This window comes from Podarcis vaucheri, assembly GCF_965113315.1.
Source record: "Podarcis vaucheri genome assembly, chromosome: 4".
In the NCBI taxonomy this organism is placed as follows: domain Eukaryota; kingdom Metazoa; phylum Chordata; class Lepidosauria; order Squamata; family Lacertidae; genus Podarcis; species Podarcis vaucheri.
The window spans coordinates 13,310,181-13,332,531 of record NC_138762.1 but is presented as its reverse complement, the minus strand read 5'-3'; the positions used below and the strand labels follow the sequence as shown (position 1 = coordinate 13,332,531).

General features: G+C 44.3%; 1 protein-coding gene across 1 annotated transcript; it reads left to right on the top strand.

Annotated features, from left to right (window-relative positions):
• Positions 1-583: 583 nt before the first annotated feature.
• On the top strand, positions 584-1,489 carry LOC309531571 (taste receptor type 2 member 40-like; the record flags this gene model as incomplete). Its single annotated transcript, XM_082221163.1, has 1 exon — positions 584-1,489. The coding sequence occupies one exon, from the start codon at positions 584-586 to the stop codon at positions 1,487-1,489; it is 906 nt and encodes a 301-aa protein (XP_082077289.1).
• Positions 1,490-22,351: the final 20,862 nt, after the last annotated feature.

The window sequence follows — 22,351 nt, the reverse complement described above, 5'->3', positions numbered from 1 at the left end:
ACTGACACTGAAAACAGCCCAACACACACATACCAATTTTTGATGGGCTGCAAATGGGATTGAGTATTCTCAATCCTTCCTATTTTATAGCATAAGAAAAAACACACACATAGTTTGTAGCCCTGAAGATCTTAGAATCCAAAGTATGACTATAGGAAGAGAATGGAAAGCAGGGAGGGGTGAAAGTAACAAGAGATGTGTTTGAGCAGATGCATCTTGCAAATGTATGTTTAAGAGAAAGGCTGGGATTAAAGCCAAATTGGAAATCACACCAACCATTTGCATGCCCTGAAACAACAGCAGAATAAAACACACAGTATAGATTTCAGGCGACTTCCTGGACCAGGAGAATGAGAATTTTTGTGTGGACAATGCATGTGCTCTGGCTGGATCCCAAAAGAATGGAAGGCTGTAGGACTGATGGAACCAGGTAATACCAATACTTCACATTGGCCTGTCTACTGTTTCTGAACATGATCAGAGCTACATGCTACCCCTGAAGATCCTTGACAGGCTTGTCCAAATCGCGGATTGTCTGTGGATATATCACCAATCAGAAGCACAGGCAAGGGTGAGTGCAAGGATGTCAGATTCTGTTCATAAAACCTTACAAGTCATAATTGTGAGCCAGGGCGCTGTGGGCATGGCTGCCAGTGCATTCATTGTGGCCATTGGCTACACAGACTGGGCGAAAAGGAAAAAGCTGCCCACTTGCGACGTGATCCTGGTCTGCCTCTGTTCATCTCGGCTTCTTCTCCAGGGAACCATCCTGCACTCTGCCCTTTTACCGAAGATGTACCAGTGGGAAGTGATCAGAGTCCACTATGTCCTCCTGGTTTTGGCCAGCACAGCTTGCCTCTGGTTTGCTGCGTGTCTCAGCATGTTCTACTGTGCCAAGATCAGCACTTTCACCCAGCGGTACTTTCTGCTAATCAAGCTGAGAGTCGTCAGGATGGTTCCGCAGATTCTGCTGGGTTCGGTGCTGGTCTCTTTGATCTCTTCTCTCCCTTTCATCTGGATGGATTATAGTGTCCACCTCTGCAACTCAACCAGGAGCTTTCTGAGAAACGCCACCTTTGACAGCCCCGTCGGGACCATCTCCTACTTCAAGGGTTTCATCATGTTCCTGACATTGGCAGTCATCCCGCTTCTGTTCTTTGTAGCATCATCCACCTTGCTCATTGCATCTCTGTGGAGACACACCAAGGAGATGAGACACAGTGTGGCGGACAACAAGGACCTGAGGACTGACGCTCACATCACCGCCATTAAATCTCTGATCTCTTTCCTGATGCTCTACATCTGCAGCTTTGTGGCCGAGATGCTTGTGGGAATGCCTTCCTGCCAAGCGAGGAGCAGATGGAAAGATTATATCTGTTCACTGGTGATTGCTGTGTGTCCTTCGATCCATTCCATTCTTTTGATTCTCCTGAATGTTAGACTGAAGCTGGCACTCAAAAACATGCTATTTTACATGAAATGCTGTTAGGTGATCCATAAAGACAGAATCAGTTGCTTTGGTGGGAACTGGGGGCCAAAAAGAATTTGAGGAAGGAAAACTGCTTCTTTTTAAGTGTGCCTACAAATGTGCAGTCGTATAGTCTTTTGTTTTTCCTTTTCTTTTGCATTTATATCCCACCTGTTCTCCAACAAGCTCAAGGTGATGTCTCCAGTTTTATCTTCATAGCAACCTGTGAGTTAGGTTAGGCTCGGTTACCCAGTGAGGTTCATGGCTGAATGGGGAATTTGAACCCTGGTCTCCCAGGTCCTAGTCTGACACTCCAACCACTACACCACATTGGTTCTCATTCACATTTTTTAAAAGCAGGTTCATTTCCCCCCAAAAGCAATATTGGCCAATAAGGGATGCTTTGGATAGTGGGCTTTTTAGGTAAAGGTAAAGGGACCCCTAACCATTAGGTCCAGTCGTGGCCAACTCTGGGGTTGCAATGCTCATATCGCTTTATTGGCCGAGGGTGCCGCTTCTAGTGAACCAGAGCAGCGCACGGAAATGCCGTTCACCTTCCTGCCAGAGCGGTACCTATTTATCTACTTGCACTTTGACGTGCTTTCGAACTGCTAGGTTGGCAGGAGCTGGGACCGAGCAACGGGAGCTCATCCCATCGTGGGGATTCGAACCGCCGACCTTCTGATCGGCAAGTCCTAGGCTCTGTGGTTTAACCCACAGGGCCACCCACGCCCCTAGAGGGCTTTTTACAAAAACACAAAATCGTTTATTGTATTTAGAGAGTTCAAATTATTTATATCACCTAGATATATTAAATGGTTGCTGTTGTTATTGTAAGCAAAACCAGGACTCTGATCCAAATAACTAGCCTGTGCATTTTTTTAAAAAATGATTTTAAGTCTAAATAAAAAAAATCCAAGGAAGCTGTCTTCTACAAGTCTGACCACAGTACTGTCTACACTGATTGGCTACCATTCTTTTGAAGGCTTTAGCGAGAGATACCAGGGGAATTTTAATGCAAGGCTCTACATGAAAAGCAGGTTCTCTGCCATGCAGATACAGTCTTCCACCATAACCCTGAATTTTCCTGACAAAAGCGAACTGGCTGAAAGTGGACTGAGATTGGTGGGGCAGTGCCAGCCTTAACAGGCAGCATGTAAGCAGATCAAACAGAAGTTGAGCTCCTGGGCATATTACTGTGGAGCGATTAGTCAAATGTTGTTACTGTTGGGTTGAAGGAGGATGCTACAATTTGTCTAAGGCAGGGTGTGGATTCCAGAGTGAAGTGCTCCCCAGATTTGCATCTAAAGAGACTGCAATATTATTTTGAGGCTGCTTCCTGTTCTTAGATAAATAGCAGGTGCATAGCTATAGCTTTGCCAGGTGCACCAGCTTCTGGGTTACTTGAAGAGTGGCCTCCTTCTACCTGTAGATACAGAGGCTATGGACTGGCTGAGCAACTAATCCCACACTGTTTCCATTTCACCGGAGTTCATTCACAGGTCTGTTTCATCCTGGTCTGTGCAGATGAAAGGTCCACAATTAGAGCTTTTGTATGGATTTCCAACTCTACAGTTGTTTGACTCTATGACGTCATACATAAAAATAGATCCTTGTGAAAAGCAAAATACTGTATGCATTTCCAGAGCATTTGTCAGCAATATATGCATTCTTTTAATATATAGAAAAATCTAGTTACAAAGGTAAAGGACCCCTGGATGGTTAAGTCCAGTCAAAGGTGACTATGGGACTGTGGTGCTCATCTCGCTTTCAGGCCAAGGGAGCCAGCGTTTGTCCACAGACAGCTTTCCGGGTCATGTGGCCAGCAGGACTAAACTGCTTCTGGTGCAACGGGACACTGTGACAGAAACCAGAGCGTATGGAAAGGCCATTTACCTCCCGGTCGCAGCAGTACCTGTTTATATACTTGCATTGGTGTGCTTTTGAACTGCTAGGTTGGCAGGAGCTGGGACAGAGCAATGGGAACTCACTCCGTCACGGGGATTTGAACCGCCAACCTTCCAATTGGCAAGCCTAAGAGGCTCGGTGGTTTAGACCACAGTGGCATCCACATCCCCCAAAGCACTATGATACCACTGTAAGCAGTCATAGATTTTCCCCAAAGAATTCTGGCAGCTGTAGTTTGTTAAGGGACACTGTAATGAGTGCCAGAGCTCATGGAAACGCCGTTTACCTTCCTGCTGCAGCGGCACCTATTTATCTACTTGCACTGGCGTGCTTTCAAATTGCTAGGTTGGCAGGAACTGGGACAGAGCAAAGGGAGCTCACCCCGTCATTTGGATTTGAACCGCCGACCTTCTGATTGGCAAGAGCAAGAGGCTCGGTGGTTTAGACCACAGCGCCACCTGCGTCCCTTGTAAAAATCTAAACTGCATATTTTTGTACACACTTTTTGCTCACTAAAACTGCTTCACAAACCGCTTTGAAAAAGGACCAAATTCCTTGCTCATTCCTCACCCAGACTCCGGCACCTGGTTTATATCTGTTGCTGAGAATCAAAAGCAGGGAAAGAGAGCTATCACTCATATAGTGCTAGCAGGCTTCCCATCCAAATCTGCCTGATCACTGTCCTAATCGGATGCGGGACTAGGTGAGACTTTGGCCTCATCCAACAGGACACATTTATATCATATATGTGTGTGTGTGTTGAAACTTCGAGAAACACCTTTGTACTGTCACGTGGCCCAGTCATCTTAGCATTGTCTCACCAACGCTTCTCTTTGTAAGGGGTGGGGAGGTGCCTACATAATGAAAAGCCGAAAGTGAATGGGGACAAAAACAACACATTTCATTAGATGCGATTGCATACTTAATTACCTTACCCCATCTATTAGGAATTATATTAGTATAATCAAATACAAAAGACACATACACGTAAAAAGGAAATTAGTAGAGAAAGGTGTGTTGTAATAAAAGTAATAATAATAACTAAGAGAGAGTGTATAAGATACAGGACAACATAGAAGTGGGGGAAGGGGAGGGGGAAAAGAGAGAAAGGAAAAAGAGAAGAAAAGAAGAAGAAAAATCGAGAAAGAGAAAAATGTGTGTGTGTGTAATATATGAATATGCAGAGGAGAGTTATTCAGAAGTCATTTGAAAATAGATTGTAAGTTATTATTTTAATAGTTTTTCAATTTTACTGTTTTTATATTTGCAACGGTGTTCTGCATGTTTTTCTTGCATTGTGAAGACGCTCCATGAGAAATGAATAATAATAATATATGTGCAGAAGCCTCTGACTTTTATATGAAGGGGATCAAGCGGAAGGATTTGGGGTGGGGGAGATCTTCTGAAATGTGTGGCAGGAGATGGGATAATGTGTATTTTTGATTGATTGATTGATTGATTGTGTTTATATCCCACACTTTCCCAAGGAGCTCAAGATGGCACCATGGTTCTCCCCCTCATCATTTAATCCCCACAACAAGCCTGTAATGTAGGTTATTCTCAAACACAGTGACCAGCCCAAGGGCACCCGGCCAACTTCATTGCTGTGTGGAGACTTGAACCCTGGTCTCCCGGTTCCCAGACCAACACTCTAACCACTGTACCACACTGACTGGCTCATTTTATATATTTACCTAGGAATACAACCAATTGAAATCAATGGGACTTACATATGAGTAGACACATGTAGGCTTGCACTGTAAAACAGGGGTGGGGGCAATTGGCTGCACACCTGAGGCTGTTTTGCAACATTCAGATAGAACATTTTGATATAATGTATTATAATTTATTACTTCCTCTTCACCCTAAAGTTCCATGGCAGATTGGAAGAATTTTAAACGCAACATTTAAAACAGTTTTTAAAAAAGGTGTGCGGGTCCTAAAATTCTAGGTAAAGGTAAAGGTACTCCTGCCTGTACGGGCCAGTCATGTCCGACTCTAGGGTTGTGGGCCCATCTCACTTAAGAGGCCGGGGGCCAGCGCTGTCCGGAGACACTTCCGGGTCACGTGGCCAGCATGACGAAGCTGCTCTGGCGAGCCAGCACCAGCGTAGCACACGGAAACGCCATTTACCTTCCCGCTATAAAGTGGTACCTATTTATTTACTTGCACTTAGGGGTGCTTTCGAACTGTTAGGTGGGCAGGAGCTGGGACCAAAAGACGGGAGCTCACCCCGCCGTGGGGATTTGAACCGCCGACCATACGATCGGCAAGTCCTAGGCACTGAGATTTTACCCACAGCGCCACCCACGTTCCTTTCTAATTCTACATGAGGGTAAAGAGCACTATCTATTTTGTATTATTTTATTGTACTATCTATTTTGAACTCGCCTACTTTGGTGGGGTTGAGGCACACCGGGTTGCTTCATTTGTCACTATCTTGAAAGGCTCTTGACAATTTGAGCAGCCGCTGAATATAATTCATCTGGAGCACCTTTTCATGCTAATATTTCCATCCCCAACCCATGCATTAATTTTGCAATATCAGTTTAAGCTTCTCTCCGGGGAGAGTCAAGGGGATGCTAATCAAACTAAGTTGGTTAGAGCCAATGATACGGTTGGCTGACGCACTGGCCTTCTCAAAAATTTCAAGTGGTCATTAGTTAAGGTGCTGCTGGAGGGATTATTTGACATATCGTCCGAGGTATCATGAGTTTCTCATTAGAGTAGGATGGCGTAGCCACTCAAGGCTGCCGCGAGCCAAATATATCTGATCAAATGAGGTCAGCACAATGGAACTTTCCTGGCGCTGTAAAGTTGCATTTGTAATGAAATCAGGATAAATGCCTTTCCTGGGCAAGAGCATATAGGACAATGGTTGCAAGCACAGAAGTGTGGGCCAAACCATAAGTGTCAGATGCATCCCCCCCCACCCCATTCCACCAGCATGCTTTGTGTGGCTAAAAATAAAATAAAAAGTCTGTACCATAGAAGACAAAGCTGTGGGCAAGAAATACCTGTGGGGTGCAGGTTACATACTACTCAACAAGTGATGTGGGGGAAGTTTCCTAGAGACTAGGCATGTTGTTGTTTAGTCATTTAGTCGTGTCCGACTCTTCGTGACCCCATGGACCAGAGCACGCCAGGCACTCCTGCAAGATGGAGCAGTTCCACCTGGCCTTTGGTTTGGACTCAGTCTGACCCTTATGTTTCCCTCCCCTTATGGTTTTGATTTGTTGGCTACTTTTAAAATGAGGCTGCATTTTAAATTGCATTTTAACCTGTATTTTAAATTAGTCCCCCCCCCCATTATGTTTTTACTGAAATTTTACTGGTGTTAACTGCCCTCAGCCTGGCTCTGGCCGGGGAGAGTGGTGTATAAATAAAATTTATTATTATTATCATCATCATCATCATCCCTGACCACTGGTCCTGTTATCTAGGGATGATGGGAATTGTAGTTCCAAAACATCTGTAGGGCTGAGTTTGCCTGTGCCTGAGATATGCACATTATCCAAAACCTGTTGGAGATTATTCATAAAGTCCAGGGAATGTGCAAAATAAACAAATTCCCAAGGTCTGTTGGAGATTTATTTTAAAGATACATGGTTTTTATTGATATATAGCCAAAAGACATCCGTCTGTCTCCAGTGGTGGAGGAAGGGGTGTGTGGCCGCCCCAGGTGTCATCACTGAGAGGGGTAACAAAATGACAAAAAATATTGGGTTTCCCCCCCAAAAAAGGTTCATGAAACTTTTTAGTTCAGTCAACAAACGTAATGAAACACGGCTGGCATTGGCCTCCACACTGCGGGGGCCAGCACTTACCATGGGGCCTGCCGCGTGCCCAAGCCGCACGTCTCTCCTGTGAGTGACGTGGCGGCTTGGGCACCTGCAGGCTTTGCGCTGCCTGAAATGGCAGCGTGGGGCTTGCATCTGCCCACAGCCCTACAGCTGAGGGGGAGGTGGCAGAAAGGCTCCATGCAGTGCGCCCAACCCCCATGGGCGGCTCGCGCCGCACCTGGCACCCGAGTGGCTAGCTACACCACTGTCTGTGTCAAGAGTGCACTTCTGGGGGTGACGCCAAATGGCTGCATTAGAAGAGTTTGGATTTGATATCCCGCTTTATCACTACCCGAAGGAGTCTCAAAGCGGCTAACATTCTCCTTTCCCTTCCTCCCCCACAACAAACACTCTGTGAGTTGAGTGGGGCTGGGAGACTTCAGAGAAGTGTGACTGGCCCAAGGTCACCCAGCAGCTGCATGTGGAGGAGCGGGGACGCGAACCCGGTTCACCATATTACGAGTCTACCGCTCTTAACCACTACACCACGCTGGCTAGCAGCACCAATTGACCTCCCCAGGGCGCAAGCCTGGGCAGTGTGTATGGAGGGCCTGGGAAGGAAAGCAGAGAAGAACATTTGACACCACCTTGGCTGCAGGAGTTGCTGGAAGGAGGCGTACAAGGCGCCATCCAACTGCCTTAGGTACTCCAGTCCGGATTTGTGTAGCGTTCACTCCTTAGCCTTTTCTTCTTCCGAAGATATCCCGCAAGGCATCAAAGGTTTAGGATCAGGGTTTTCCATTACATCTCCCCACTTACAACATTTCAGGTCAATGAATATTAATACCCTTCTCTTTCACTTTACAATACAGTGGTACCTCAGGTTAAGAACTTAATTCGTTCTGGAGGTCCGTTCTTAATCTGAGGTACCACTTTAGCTAATGGGGCCTCCCGCTGTTGCCGCGCCACCACTGCACGCTTTCTGTTCTCATCCTGAAGCAAAGTTCTTAACCCGAGGTACTATTTCTGGGTTAGCGGAGTCTGTAACCTGAAGCATCTGTAACCTGAAGCGTCTGTAACCCGAGGTACCACTGTATTACTATCTCAACCAGAATGTCCACATAGCTGTCCATTGATAGTTAATATGATATCCTGAGAAATGTGAACAAGGACAATAATTTATTCTGTGGCAGGATTAGGATTGCGGTGCATTTCCCGTAAGCATTGCTGTAGGGTTTTTTTTTTTTTTGTAAAAAATGCTTCCATAATTCTGCAAAAGGACTCCATGGCATAGAATAATAGCTTCTGCCAGCCCACTCTAACAGATGGTGCATTGGACTTTGCCCTGAACTCATGGTCTTACTCAACTATGTTTTCATCTCATAGCTTTGGGCAAATATCTGTTTCCCAAGCTCATGTATTACATGATGATAGCAGAAAGGTGGCATTGTGATCTAGGACTTGCCCAGCAAGGAGTCTTCCTCCTCATCGATCTATTACTTGCTGCTCCCTCTGCTGGCTGAGAAAAGCTAGTTTCCTGCGTCACGCTTTTAATAAGAACTTTGACTTGAGTACAACTTTGAGGGGTCAACTCAAGTAGCATTTACTCAGAGCAGGTTCACTGAAATTTATTGCCACTACTAAGTTGGGTCCATTAATTTCAACGGATCTATGCTGAGTAGAGGTTAGTTGAATACAGTCTTGAGGCTGGATTGTGGTGGATTTTTTTTCCATCCATAAAACTCAAAATGATTTGCTAGATTTAAAATACACTGTGTTTGATTTATACAATCAAGAACATATACATTTACTTTGGGCTGTATAGAGCTGAGGTGCTCGCAAAATCATTTATCTCCATCCAAATTTCTTCCCGAATCTTCCCGGCATTCAGGAACACCTGGGCTTGTTTGCAAAACAGAACCAATGCTTTAGAAATTTAGAAACTTTCCATAGTCACATTCTTTTAAAAAAATAAATTAATTAAATACCCAATATTTATATAGAGTGCTGTTCATTCGTGGATTGTCGCAACTTTCAATTTGCACAGTTCATTCACGACTCTCTTCCCCTCTGTGAAAAAGTAACCCTGGTGTGATTCTTTCTGTGCAGTGTTTTATTACAGTGATACCTTGGTTCTCAAACTTATTCCGTTCTGGAAGTCTGTTCCAAAACCAAAGCGTTGCAAAACCAAGGTGCGTTTTCCCATAGAAAGTAATGCAAAATGGATTAATCCATTCAAGACTTTTAAAAACAACCCCTAAAACAGCAATTTAACATGAATTTTACTCTCTAAAGAGACCATTGATCCATAAAATGAAAGCAAGAAACAATGTACTGCAGTCACACAATCAATCAATCAGGAGCTGAACTGGGTTCCACACAGTCACAAAAACAAAAAAAGAGAGCCACAAAAAGAGACAGACCTGAGCGTCACACTCAAAACGGAAGTGTGGCACTCAGATCGGAAGCATAACATTCAAAATGGAGCATGTTCGGCTTCCAAAAATGGTTCGCAAACTGGAACACTTACTTCCATGTTTGCAGTGTTTGGGTTCCAAGTTGTTTGAGTGCCAAGGCATTTGCACCCTTATTAGTATTATTAGTATTATTAGAATTATTAGTATTCTAGAATCAGCTCAACAGGTGTGGGGGAGCAGCTATGTTGGCTTTCCAGTAGGTGAATCATCATTGCTTACTGGAATGGAGAGGCAGAGGAAAGTTCAGGACTATGCAAACAGACTGGCAGAGTTAATTCAGGACTCCTGATGCTACTTTTGTATGGCACTGACCTCCATGCTGATGCTCCCTTCTGGCTTCTAGAAGGCAACAGTCATCTGTGTTGTTTAGTCATTTAGTCGTGTCTGACTCTTCGTGACCCCATGGACCAGAGCACGCCAGGCACTCCTGTCTTTCACTGCCTCCTGCAGTTTGGGCAGACACATGCTGGTAGCTTCGAGAACACTGTCCAACCATCTCATCCTCTGTCGTCACCTTCTCCTTGTGCCCTCAATCTTTCTCAACATCAGGGTCTTTTCCAGGGAGTCTTCTCTTCTCATGAGGTGGCCAAAGTATTGGAGCCTCAGCTTCAGGATCTGCCCTTCCAGTGAGCACTCAGGGCTCATTTCCTTCAGAATGGAGAGGTTTGATCTTCTTGCAGTCCATGGGACTATCAAGAGTCTCCTCCAGCACCATAATCCAAAAGCATCAATTCTTCGGCGATCAGCCTTCATGGTCCAGCTCTCACTTCCATACATCACTACTGGAAAAACCAGAGCTTTAACTATACGGACCTTTGTTGGCAAGGTGATGTCTCTGCTTTTTAAGATGCTGTCTACCTGCCAAGAATTAGTGCAGCAACTCCTCCCCAGGTTTTGAGCAGCTTATGCCTTTCTCCGAATACTGCTCACCATACAGAGTGGCTGGGTGATTACAGCAAACCTGGGGCGATGACTCGTTGTTCAACCTCTTCATTTCATTTACAATTTTGTTAAGTTCTAACTTGCAGTGTTCTTTCTAAAATGACAGTCAAACAAAATGTGAGCCAATCAAATCAAAGCAAGATCTCCCTTCCTTGTGCTGTTCCTTCCGCTTCAAATGGTTATAAGTGTTTGCTCATCTCCAAAACTCATTCTACATGAGGTTATAAGGGGTGGACCTTTCGGGTCATTTATTTTCAAATCTGAAGGAATTTTCTCAATGAAAGTTGCAAGAAACATGGTCCTTTACTCAGGCCTTTCAAGACAACTTACTGAATGGGAGCGGGGGAGAGAACTCACAAGAATGTGATATCAACTGGTTGTCTGAATCTGCAAAATACTGGAGACAGTATTAAGATGTCCCGAGCATATTGCAAAGCTGAGGGTCAGGCTATAGGTCTTGAACGCAACATGAGAACATGCTTGCCCTCTGCTTCCCTGTCAACCTCACAGTCTCGGGACAGTCTCAGATTTATAATAATTTAACCACTGAACAATTATGACAGGTGATGAATTGAGCGCAAGGAGCTAGTTCTCAGTGTGCTATTAATCATGAGGCCACCATGCAGGGAGAGAACAAGCAATCTATATCAGTTACGAATGTTGTAAGGCACACATTACTCAGACAGCGTGAAAAGGTCATTGTGCTGCTGAAAAGCAGGATGAGTAGATTTAGCTGGATTGATGAGAGGCTCTGATTTTGTGTATTTATTTTCAAGGGAAAAAACATCATTAAATCTGCACAAACACCATAAATAACTGACTTAAGCAGGGGGAGGAGATCAAGTTTCACATCAGCGTTCCACGTTTTTAGCAGCTTATTATACACTTCCCATGCAGCTAACTTTGCTTCTTTGATATTTAGCCTGCTCTCCTGACCCAGAGACATGTAGGAATAAAGTATGGGGGCTTGCACACTCACACACATGTGAATCAACAATGCCAAAGGCCCAGCGCTGTGCATATGCTTCCATGTGAAGATGTGTATATGGGCATGAACACACTAAAGGCTGTTTCAAATATCTTGATTTTCCATTCAGTGAAGTTGATGTTGGCGGCTTTCCAGAAAAAGACAACAATTTTCTGAATATTGTTGTCAGAACTGTGGCGGGCAAAGAAATAGCCAGTGGGTTAACCGAACCTGCTGCTTTTGTTCAATGAACCCAATTGCACATATGATGAGGCTACAGCCGTTCAGATCTGCACCATTCTCTGAGCCACTGGGTTGAGAACATAGAATCATAGAATCGTAGAGATGGAATGGACCACAAGGGTCATCTAGTCCAACTTCCTGCAATGCAGGAATCTTTTGCCCAATGTAGGACTTAAATCCGTGACTCTGAGATTAAAAGTCTCATTCTCTACCGACTGAGCATGGCACACAAATGGATATTGTACGTGACTCAAGCATTTTCACCTGTGCACATGATGAATCCCAGTGATTGGGCAGCCACAGAAACTGCAGAGCATGATTATACCTTACATTCATTCCGGAGGTCCGTTCTTAACCTGAAACTGTTCTTAACCTGAAGCGCCACTTTAGCTAAAGGGGCCTGCTGCTGCTGCCGCGCCACCGGAGCACGATTTCAGTTCTCATCCTGAAGCAAAGTTCTTAACCTGAAGCACTATTTCTGGGTTAGCGGAGTCTGTAACCTGAAGCATATGTAACCCGAGGTACCACTGTATGTATATGTATGTATATATATATGTGTGTGTATATATATATATATTCCTTTGTGGGTAATCCATGCACACAAGAAACTCTGAACATTAAAGGACAACATTTTTAAGCGTTAATGGAAAGTGCAGCAATTACATCTGAGTTCCTTAACTGTCCTTGAAAAATTCCCCGCTGAGAGAAATGCCAACAGGGAAGTAGAGGGAGAACAAATCTCCTGGAGAGCAATTTAATCAATGCTAGAAAAAGCCAGGCGGACCGGCTTCATGGTTTCACCCTGATCTAGATAAGGAGATCAGCACTGAATGGGACAGCAAGCCCTACTGTGACACACTTATAAGAACATTCGGTTTGGACCATTCAAACTCATAAAAAGATGTAGCACTAAGTAGGGCAAAAGAGGTTTGGGTCTCCTAGATGGCTTACCTTCCCAGGTTGATGTGAAGCATCAGTCCCATGGAAGTTGTAGTCCAACGATAACTAGAGGGCACCACATGACTATAGACTAGCACATTTGAAAAAAGGGTAAAGGTAAAGGGACCCCTGACCATTAGGTCCAGTCGTGGCCAACTCTGGGGTTGCGGCACTCAACTCGCTTTATTGGCTGAGGGAGCCGGCGTACAGCTTCTGGGTCATGTGGCAAGCATGACTAAGCCGCTTCTGGCGAACCAGAGCAGCGCACATAAACACCGTTTACCTTCCCGCCGGAGCGATACCTATTTATCTACTTGCACTTTGACGTGCTTTCGAACTGCTAGGTTGGCAGGAGCAGGGACCGAGCAATGGGAGCTCACCCCATTGAAGAAGGGTAATAGCTGGTAATAACAGGGACGCGGGTGGCACTGTGGGTTAAACCGCAGAGCCTAGGACTTGCCGATCAGAAGGTCGGCGGTTCGAATCCCTGCGACGGAGTCAGCTCCTGTTGCTCGGTCCCTGCTCCTGCCAACCCTAATAGCTGGGGAAGGGCCATAGCTCAATGGTATTGCCTCTGATTTGCATACAGAAGGTCCTATGATCAATTCCCAGCGTTTCCAGCTGAGAGAAGCTTCCACACCTGAAGCTTCCAGAAGTGAGCCTCTGCCACTCTGTGTAGACCATACTGAGCTAGATGACTCAATTGTCTGACTTAATATAAGGCAGCTAGCTTCCTATGCTCCTACAAGGTGTTTCCCCATCAGGTTGCTCCCTGTGTTCAGCTGTAGGAGATGGGGGAAAGTAAATTCTACTCCCCTCTTGTGTTGAGTGAATCACACTATTGCATCCATGGACTTTTGATGCAGTTGTGGTGCTTTCTCGCCTGCTCTATCATGATTGGCTGAGTGTGTCTACAGACTGGGGAATGGCTTCATAGTATAGAATGGCAAATAGAGGCCATTAACTGTAGCTAAGGGACGCGGGTTGCCCTGTGGGTTAAACCACAGAGCCTAGGGCTTGCCGATCAGAAGGTCGGCGGTTCAAATCCCCGTGACGGGGTGAGCTCCTGTTGTTCAGTCCCAGCTCCTGCCAACCTAGCAGTTTGAAAGCACGCCAGTGCAAGTAAATAAATAGGTACCGCTCTGACAGGAAGGTAAACGGCATTTCCGTGCACTGCTCTGGTTCCCCAGAAGCGGCTTAGTCATTCTGGCCACATGACCCAGAAGCTGTACACCGGCTCCCTTGGCCAATAAAGCGAGATGAGCGCTGCAACCCCAGAGTCGGCCACGACTGGACCTAATGGTCAGGAGTCCCTTTACCTTTACCTAACTGTAGCTATGTTATATGCATTCCTTCTGGCATGAAATGAAACAGTTGGGAGCATGCCTCTTGGGCCATATCCTCTTAGTACACAATTAATTTATTTTGCTGCTTCAGCCTCCACAAAAACAAAGCAGGTAAGGAAAGAGCAGAGCGTTGCTCCCTTCTGCTTTATTTATTAGCAGCAAAAAGTTCTGACTCCTGCCTTTATTGCAAGTGATGTGTTAGGCAGGCATCACACCGAGTGCTCTCAATGTGGTGGCAATTACAGACGTCTCGGCTGTGACTAGCACACCAGTTTTATAAGCTTGTTAGCGCAGCAGAATGAAGAGGGTACCAAAAGACGTCATCTTACAAGCTCTTTCTGTTTGAGAGAGGCTTTTCAGCTCCTTAAGTTACATTGTTCTCCATTGTCCTTGCTTTGTGAAAAAGCCAGCATGAAAAATCCATGCATGGCATATAATGTACTTTATTTGTTGTTGTGTTCATCGGTGTCAGCTGCCATAAGACTCAATCTGGAAAAAGATGTGATCGAAATAATGATGATGATGATAATAATAATAATAATAATGCTTGATCTTGAGTCAGCATGTTGGAATGTGCCTTGACTTGGGGTGGAAAACCTATTTCAACTTGAGGGAGGGCCACATTCCATTTGGGGCAAGCTTTCAGAGGCCACATGCAATTTGTGGGTGGGTCCAGAGAAAATGTCTGATGGAACAAGAAATAAAAAATTTACCTTTGTACGGTAGGCTGGTTTCTATATACAGTGGTACCTCAGGTTACATACACTTCAAGTTACATAAGCTTCAGGTTACAGACTCCGCTAACCCAGAAATAGTACCTCGGGTTAAGAACTTTGCTTCAGGATGAGAACAGAAATCGTTCTCCGGCGGTGCAGCAGCAGCAGCAGGAGGTGCTTTAGGTTAATAACAGTTTCAGGTTAAGAACGGACCTACCTCCGGAACGAATTAAGTACTTAACCCGAGGTACCACTGTACACTCATATATCCCTCTTTGTTCTCCATTTAGGTGAGTTAGAGACATTGATCCAATCTTCACAATAAATTCAAAGCAGAATCATACCATGTTACACAGTTATGGTTTTCCCCAAAGCATTCCAGAAATGTCAGTTGAGTCCACCTTGATGCTCATTGCTGAGTTTGAAGAGAGGGACCTTTTCGGCTAAAAAGTTTGTTGTTTGGATATCTGCTCTGTATCTCCTTGAAGGCAATGCTGATTCCCTTTCAGCAAAAGTTACATCAGCCCTACCCTACCCCAACCTTAACCACATGTGAGCACCTTTAAAAAACTAGCTATGATTCAGGAACCAATATGGGAGAACATGGAACAGAGGCCTATTTAAAACACTTTGCATATTCTACCTCGTTAGTCTAGAGCAATCCCACCGTTCACCATGGAATAAATGTCACCATGGGTATATTTGCATCACAGTGTACATGTTCTGGTGGCCTCTAGCTATCTTTCAGGGTAAATCCTTTATGTCTCAGATAGAATCTATCTTAAGAAATGCAATGCATCTTGTTAACCAACTGGTGGGAAATTGGACAGGGAGAGATATTTTAAGAACATTCATTCAGCATTGTCTGTGGCTTGGTCTGAGATCAAGCTCTGTTAGTGGGATCAAGCTAATCATCCCTTATAATGGTGTGAATTAAGGGTGTGCTGAAATAATGCTCCCATCACAATGCTTCATAAGCAAAAAATTCAGAGTTAACTTGGCAAAACTGAAGGTTCACGAGTGGCGCCTTACAGCATCACAGCATCTCTTTAGTATGCACCAGCTGGTTTCTGCATTTTTTTTAGTGCTGTACCAATAGATAGATAGATAGATAGATGATAGAGATGATAGATAGAGATGATAGATAGATAGATAGATAGATAGATAGAGATAGATAGATAGATAGATGATAGATAGATAGATGATAGATAGATAGTAGATAGATAGTAGATAGATGACAGATGATAGATAGAAAGAGATAGATAGATGATAGATAGATAGATAGATAGATAGATAGATAGATAGATAGATGATAGAGATGATAGATAGAGATGATAGATAGATAGATAGATAGATAGATAGATAGATAGATAGATAGAGATAGATAGATAGATAGATGATAGATAGATAGATGATAGATAGATAGTAGATAGATAGTAGATAGATGACAGATGATAGATAGAAAGAGATAGATAGATAGATAGATAGATAGATAGATAGATAGATAGATGATAGATATAGATAGATAGATAGATAGATAGATAGATAGATGATAGATAGATGATGATGATAAAGATAAATATATGATAGATAGATAGATAGATAGATAGATAGATAGATAGATAGATGATATAGATAGATGTAGAAACTTTTTGGGGGTAAAAAAAATGATATCCTGATTCATATCCTGATAAAGGTGCCCAAAATGGCTGCATGGCATCCCTCCATTGGAGGCTTCTGGATAAATACAAATGGCAACCTCCAAAAATATATTCAAATATCTGAAAGACTGTCGCAGGGAAGATGGAACAACCTTGTTTTCTTCTGTTCCAGAGGGAATTCAGACCAATGGATTCAAATGACAAGAAATTATATTCTTCTGACTAAACATTAGGAAGAACCACCTGAGCTGTTCAGCAATGGAATGGATGCCCTCAGCTGGTGGTGGACTCTCCTTTACTGGAGGTGTTCAAGTAGAGGATGCATGGCCATCTGTCAGGGATTCTTTAGTTGTGATTTCTGCATTTCAGGGGGTTCGACTTGATGATCCTTTGGGCATCTTCCAACTCTTCAGTCCTAGGATTCTATGAACACACTGACATGGTGGGCTGCATTTTTTTTTTTATAACCTTATAGCCCCCATCCCAGCAGTGCTGCACCATCACATTAGGACATTCTAGGGGGCAACTGGGTAAAACAAGTATGTCAAGGCAGAACCCAAGCAGAAGCTGTTGCCAGGGGCGGGGAAGGGGGGAGAGTTGACTTTATCCCCCCACAGCCAGTTATGCCCCCACTCCTTTTATGGTTGTGATCAGGACTCCTCAGAGACAGAGTTCTCCAGCAACTGTAGCCATGAGGGAAAATGGATCCACTCCCAGGCCCATCTCCTGTGGGCTCATAAGCACCATAGTCTCTCTCCCCTTCCTTGAGAAGCCATCTCTGCCACCAGACTCCCATGGCTGGTTCACAGATTCCTTGGGGAATCAAGAAATCCCTGAGGAGAGATCAACCACAGTGAAACCTGATTACCCTGCAGAAGCCGATAGCTGCAGAAGAACCAACTACTACTGTTACTGGTCAGGAGACAGAAGACAGGGGTGTGAGGTCCCAGTCAATGTCTACCTAGCCCATGGGTAGGCAAACTAAGGCCCGGGGGCCGGATCTGGCCCAATTGCCTTCTAAATCTGACCTGCAGATGGTCTGGGAATCAGCTTGTTTTTACATGAGTAGAATGTGTGCTTTTATTTAAAATTCATCTCTAAGTTATTTGTGGGGCATAGGAATTCGTTCATTCCCCCCCCCAAAAAAAAATATAGTACGCCCGCCCCACAAGGTCTGAGGGACAGTAGACCGGCCCCCAGCTGAAAAAGTTTGCTGACCCCTGCTAGAACCTTGCTGAGACATCTTGGATACTACAAGAGCACTAGCCGTGGTCCTGAACCTTGGTGCTGATCTTTGCTTTGGGAATCAGGATCTTCAGACCTCCCTTTGTTTCAGCCCTTCCCAGTGGTGTCCTTCTCTGTCAATCACAGCAAGTCCTGAAATTGAAAATAATCAGTTCTAATGTATGATCTCTATGCACCACGGGGAAGTTTGTCTGTGTATCTAAGGAAGGGCCATAGCTCTAGGCCAGTGTTTCCCAAACTTGGGTCTCCAGATGTTTTTGGACTACAAGTCCCATAATCCCTGATCACTGGTCCTTGTAGCTAGAGATGGTGGGAGTTGTAGTCCAGAAACAGCTGGAGGCTCAAGTGTGAGGGAAACTGCTCTAGGCAGACTGTCTGTGTTGTTCCAACAGCATGTGAGCATGGAGTCAGGCTACTGACTGAACCCCTTTTCTTCTGTGTATTGAAATCTAACTGCATTGTAGTAGTTGACTTGAGCAAGCTGCATCCAGCCACAGGAATCATCCATCATTTGAAAATCTTATAGCATGATCTGGATCCTGACCCTGAAAGTTATGTGGAGTTTGTTCAGGAGGGCAGGCTGCAGCTGCTCTTTTAAAAGGGCTAGAAATGGTGTCATGCACCTCATTGACTGAAGAACAGGAGGTTCAGATCTGCAGCCAGGCAGAAACCAAATTAAGGATTTCAGAAGAGCCCTGGTGGATCAGACCAAAAGGCCTGCCTTCTCCAGCCTTCTGTTTCCAACAACATCCAGCCAGATGTCTCCGAAAAGCCCACATGCAGAGCTTAAAGATAACAGCTTTCCCTCGTGAGCCTCGCACAGAAGTCTTAGGCATCCTACCAGAATCAGCTTCCAGTTCTTCTATCCAAGAATTGGCTGGGTCTTTCTTGAAAATATCTTGCCCAGGATACTTGGCTGTGCATCACAAAGCCAGGAAATCCCAGCTCTCAAAGTTAGCTCCCTCTACTGCCTCCTAAAAGAAGCTTTCTAGCACATTAAACTAAAATAGCCAAGTCTCCTCCTTTACTATTACCTTAACTTTTACCTATGTTTTCATTTCCCCCCAATTGCTGTCCCATCTCATTCTCTGTTTCTGACAACTTCTCGGCTGTCATTCTCAACATTCTCCACCTGTCACTCAGCCTGACCCTGCCAAACATTTCAACCCACTCTCCTGCTGTATCACATTTTCCTTCTCACTTTTCTTTGTTGTACTTCCCTTCCTTTTGTGCATGAGCGGTGCCATTTCGGCTACATATGAAACAGCAGTCAAAGTTTGAACACTAGAAATAGGTAGAAATTATTATTATTATTATTATTATTATTATTATTATTATTATTATTTAGAAAGATAGTAAAGAAAGCATTAAACAACCATCTTGGAAACAGCATGTTTTTTATCCGAGCAACTGATAAGGAGGAGGAAGCTGAGACGTTTTGCTATAAGAATTTAACATTTCTGTTTCGTTTGCCACTGTATCACACACACACACATGAATTTTCAAAGCCACCTTTCCTAGAGGACTGCAGCGGCTGATCCTTATGCTGTGTGCATCACCGTGGGATTATAGATATTCCGAATGTATGTAATGTCAATTTTTTCAGCCACTAAAATATTATCCCCGAGGCATTACAAGCCTCATTCATTTCAAATGTGGTGATTCAGGTTGTTGCATTGCAGGTAACGGGATTTCAGCTGGCAGGGTTGAAAGTGTACTCGCTTGCCAAGATAAGAATGTGCATTGCAAATACTGTTGATTTATTGCTGGTTACCGTGAGATGAAGTAGGACAGCGTGCTTAGCAAATGCCAGATAAATGGTAATCAGGCTAGTCCAGTGCACATTAAGAGCAGGGCAACAGGCAAGGCTAGTCCAAGATATATATACTTTTTTCCTGCTGTCCTAGGCAAATTGAAATATCCTCCCGCGTGTCTTCTTGAATGCTGAGCAGCATAACAATACCACATTAAATGAGCAGGCCTTGTCTGGAATACTGTTCCCTCATTTACATGCTTAATATGACTTCTTTACTTCCTCCCCTTTATAACATTCTCTGTGGCTCAAGCCATCAGGAGTTCATTATCACAGAACGGGGGAGTTGGAAGAGACCCTAAGGATCATCTAGTGCAACCCCCAGCAAGGCAGGAATATGCAGCTGTCCTGCATGCGGATTGAACCTCCGACCTTGGCGTTAGCACCACCACACTCTGAGCAACTATGGTATTCTGGCCACACACAAAAAGTTTGAGAAGAAACATGGGAACACGTTCCGCTTCCTGTTGAGTGTGTTCCATTTGCAAATTGAGTCCCCCGCTGCTATGGGAAAGCATACCTCTGTTTAAGAACGCTTTGGTTTAAGAACAGACTTCTGGAACGGATTAAGTTCGTAAACCAGAAACTGAGAAATATGCGTATGTATGTATGTATGGGTTACAGACGCTTCAGGTTACAGACGCTTCAGGTTACAGACTCCGCTAACCCAGAAATATCACCTCAGGTTAAGAACTTTGCTTCACAAATCGTGCTCCAGTGGCACGGCGGCAGCGGGAGGCCCCATTAGCTAAAGTGGTGCTTTAGGTTAAGAGCAGATTCAGGTTAAGAACGGACCTCCGGAACGAATTAAATACTTAACCCGAGGTACCACTGTAAATGGTTTTACAAAGCAACAACTTTCTGATGGTTAGAGTTGGGATGGACACCCTTGTAAGGTGGTGGAATTCCTTGGAGGTTTTTAAGCAGAGGTTGGATGGCCAGCTGTCATGGATGCTTTAGCTGAGATTCCTGCATTTCAGGGGGTTGAAGTAGATGACCCTCATATTCCCTTCCAACCACACACACACACACACACACACACACACACACACCGTTATCCTTTTTGAACCATGACAGAGCACAGACAGGGATTTCTGAATGGAGCCCTCTGCTTCAAGAGCAATTTAAGCACACATGCATCCTCTGTCTTATCAAAGAGCTAAAACCACTTATCCTGGCAATGGAATAATTCCTTCCTCTGCTACCAGCACCCAAAGCAGAGATAATTCATTACAGCGCTGCTCAGAGCCCTAGCCCTTGGAGTCTGGACCACATCAATGGACCACACAGCCAGTGAGCATGGTGACAGTGCTTTTTACGGTTAGGATCAGAAGGCAAAGAGGTTCCCGGATGAAAATTGTGGCTGACTGAAAATGGCAGCCACAAGTTGGGGCTATCTTTTGGGCTTAGTTTTTCTCGAGGCAGCCACCATTTACAACAATGGTGTCTCCAGGACATTTAGAGAGGGGACAGGAAGCAATGGCAGAGTCCCAAAGGGGGAATTTTGCAAAGCAAAATTGTATTTCTATATGTGTGTGTCTGTTTGTGTTGGTGTGTTTGAGAAGCCTCCAACCCTAAAGTACACACACACACACACACACGGATGGTGGAGGATATTTTTGGTTCCCCTGGGGAAAACAAACGAATGAACGAACAAGCAAACAACCCACTTTCTGCTGATTTGAAACCCTGAATTTGCTCCTAAATTACCAAAATAATGAGAAATCATCATGTTATTATTGTCTTTACTTTTTTTGTAGCTAGGGGATCATTTTTACGGAATAGCTTTATGTATGGAATTGTGTTTGTTGCTGATGCTTTTACTGTGAAATTGTGCTCAGATATTTTTACGGGAAGCGATTCCTAACTGGAACCGAAGCAGCTGGAGGAGGAGAGGAGAGAGAGTGAAGGAAGAGCTGTGAGCTGAGGGAGAATATTTTCCCATCCTTTGGACCCCCTGGGAAACCCAGCAAACCTGCTGTACCTAGAACTGGATGTGGAGAGGGCAGCTAAATGGGATGCAGCTATGGGCAGCTTGAAGGGGTACCACCAACCTTGGACTTGCCCATAAAAAAACAAGTCTAGAATGAGAGACTAGGGTAATGTTCACTGTTTCCAAGAACTCTCCTTGTTGTGAGACTTTTGTGGGGGATCTGAGAATTTGTTTGGATCCTGGGTGAAAACCGGGAGGCTGAAAGGGAAGCCATGTCAGAAGGAAAACAAATTGCTATTGAGATACAGTGGTACCTCAGTTTCTCAAACGTAATCCATTCCGGAAGACCATTTGACTTCCAAAACATTTGAAAATGAAAGATCAATGGGTGGTTGGCAAAATCCATTGAAAAAATGGAGAAACATGCCTCAGAAGCCATTTGACTTCTGAGGCGCGTTTGAAAACGGAGGCAATTTCTTCCAGGTTTTCGGCGTTTGGAAACCGAAACGTTCAGCCTCCAAGATGGTCAAAAACTGAGGTGCCACTGTATATATATTAGTAACTTCGTATTACTATAACATTTTTATATGTAACGGTGTATTTTTGCAGTGTAAGTTGTCCATTGTTGCTTCAGTTTTTCGTACACCGCTTAGAGATTTTTAAAAAATATATATTAAGCAGTACAGAAAATAAATGATCAAATCAAAATAATCAGATCTAATAAAAATAAATAGATAAATCCTGGGAATGTTCGTTTCATGCTTGGTCATAATGCAGTCTATAGATAAAGGTAAAGGGACCCCTGACCATTAGGTCCAGTCGTGGCCGACTCTGGGGTTGTGGTGCTCATCTCGCTTTATTGGCCGAGGGAGCCGGCGTACAGCTTTCGGGTCATGTGGCCAGCATGACTA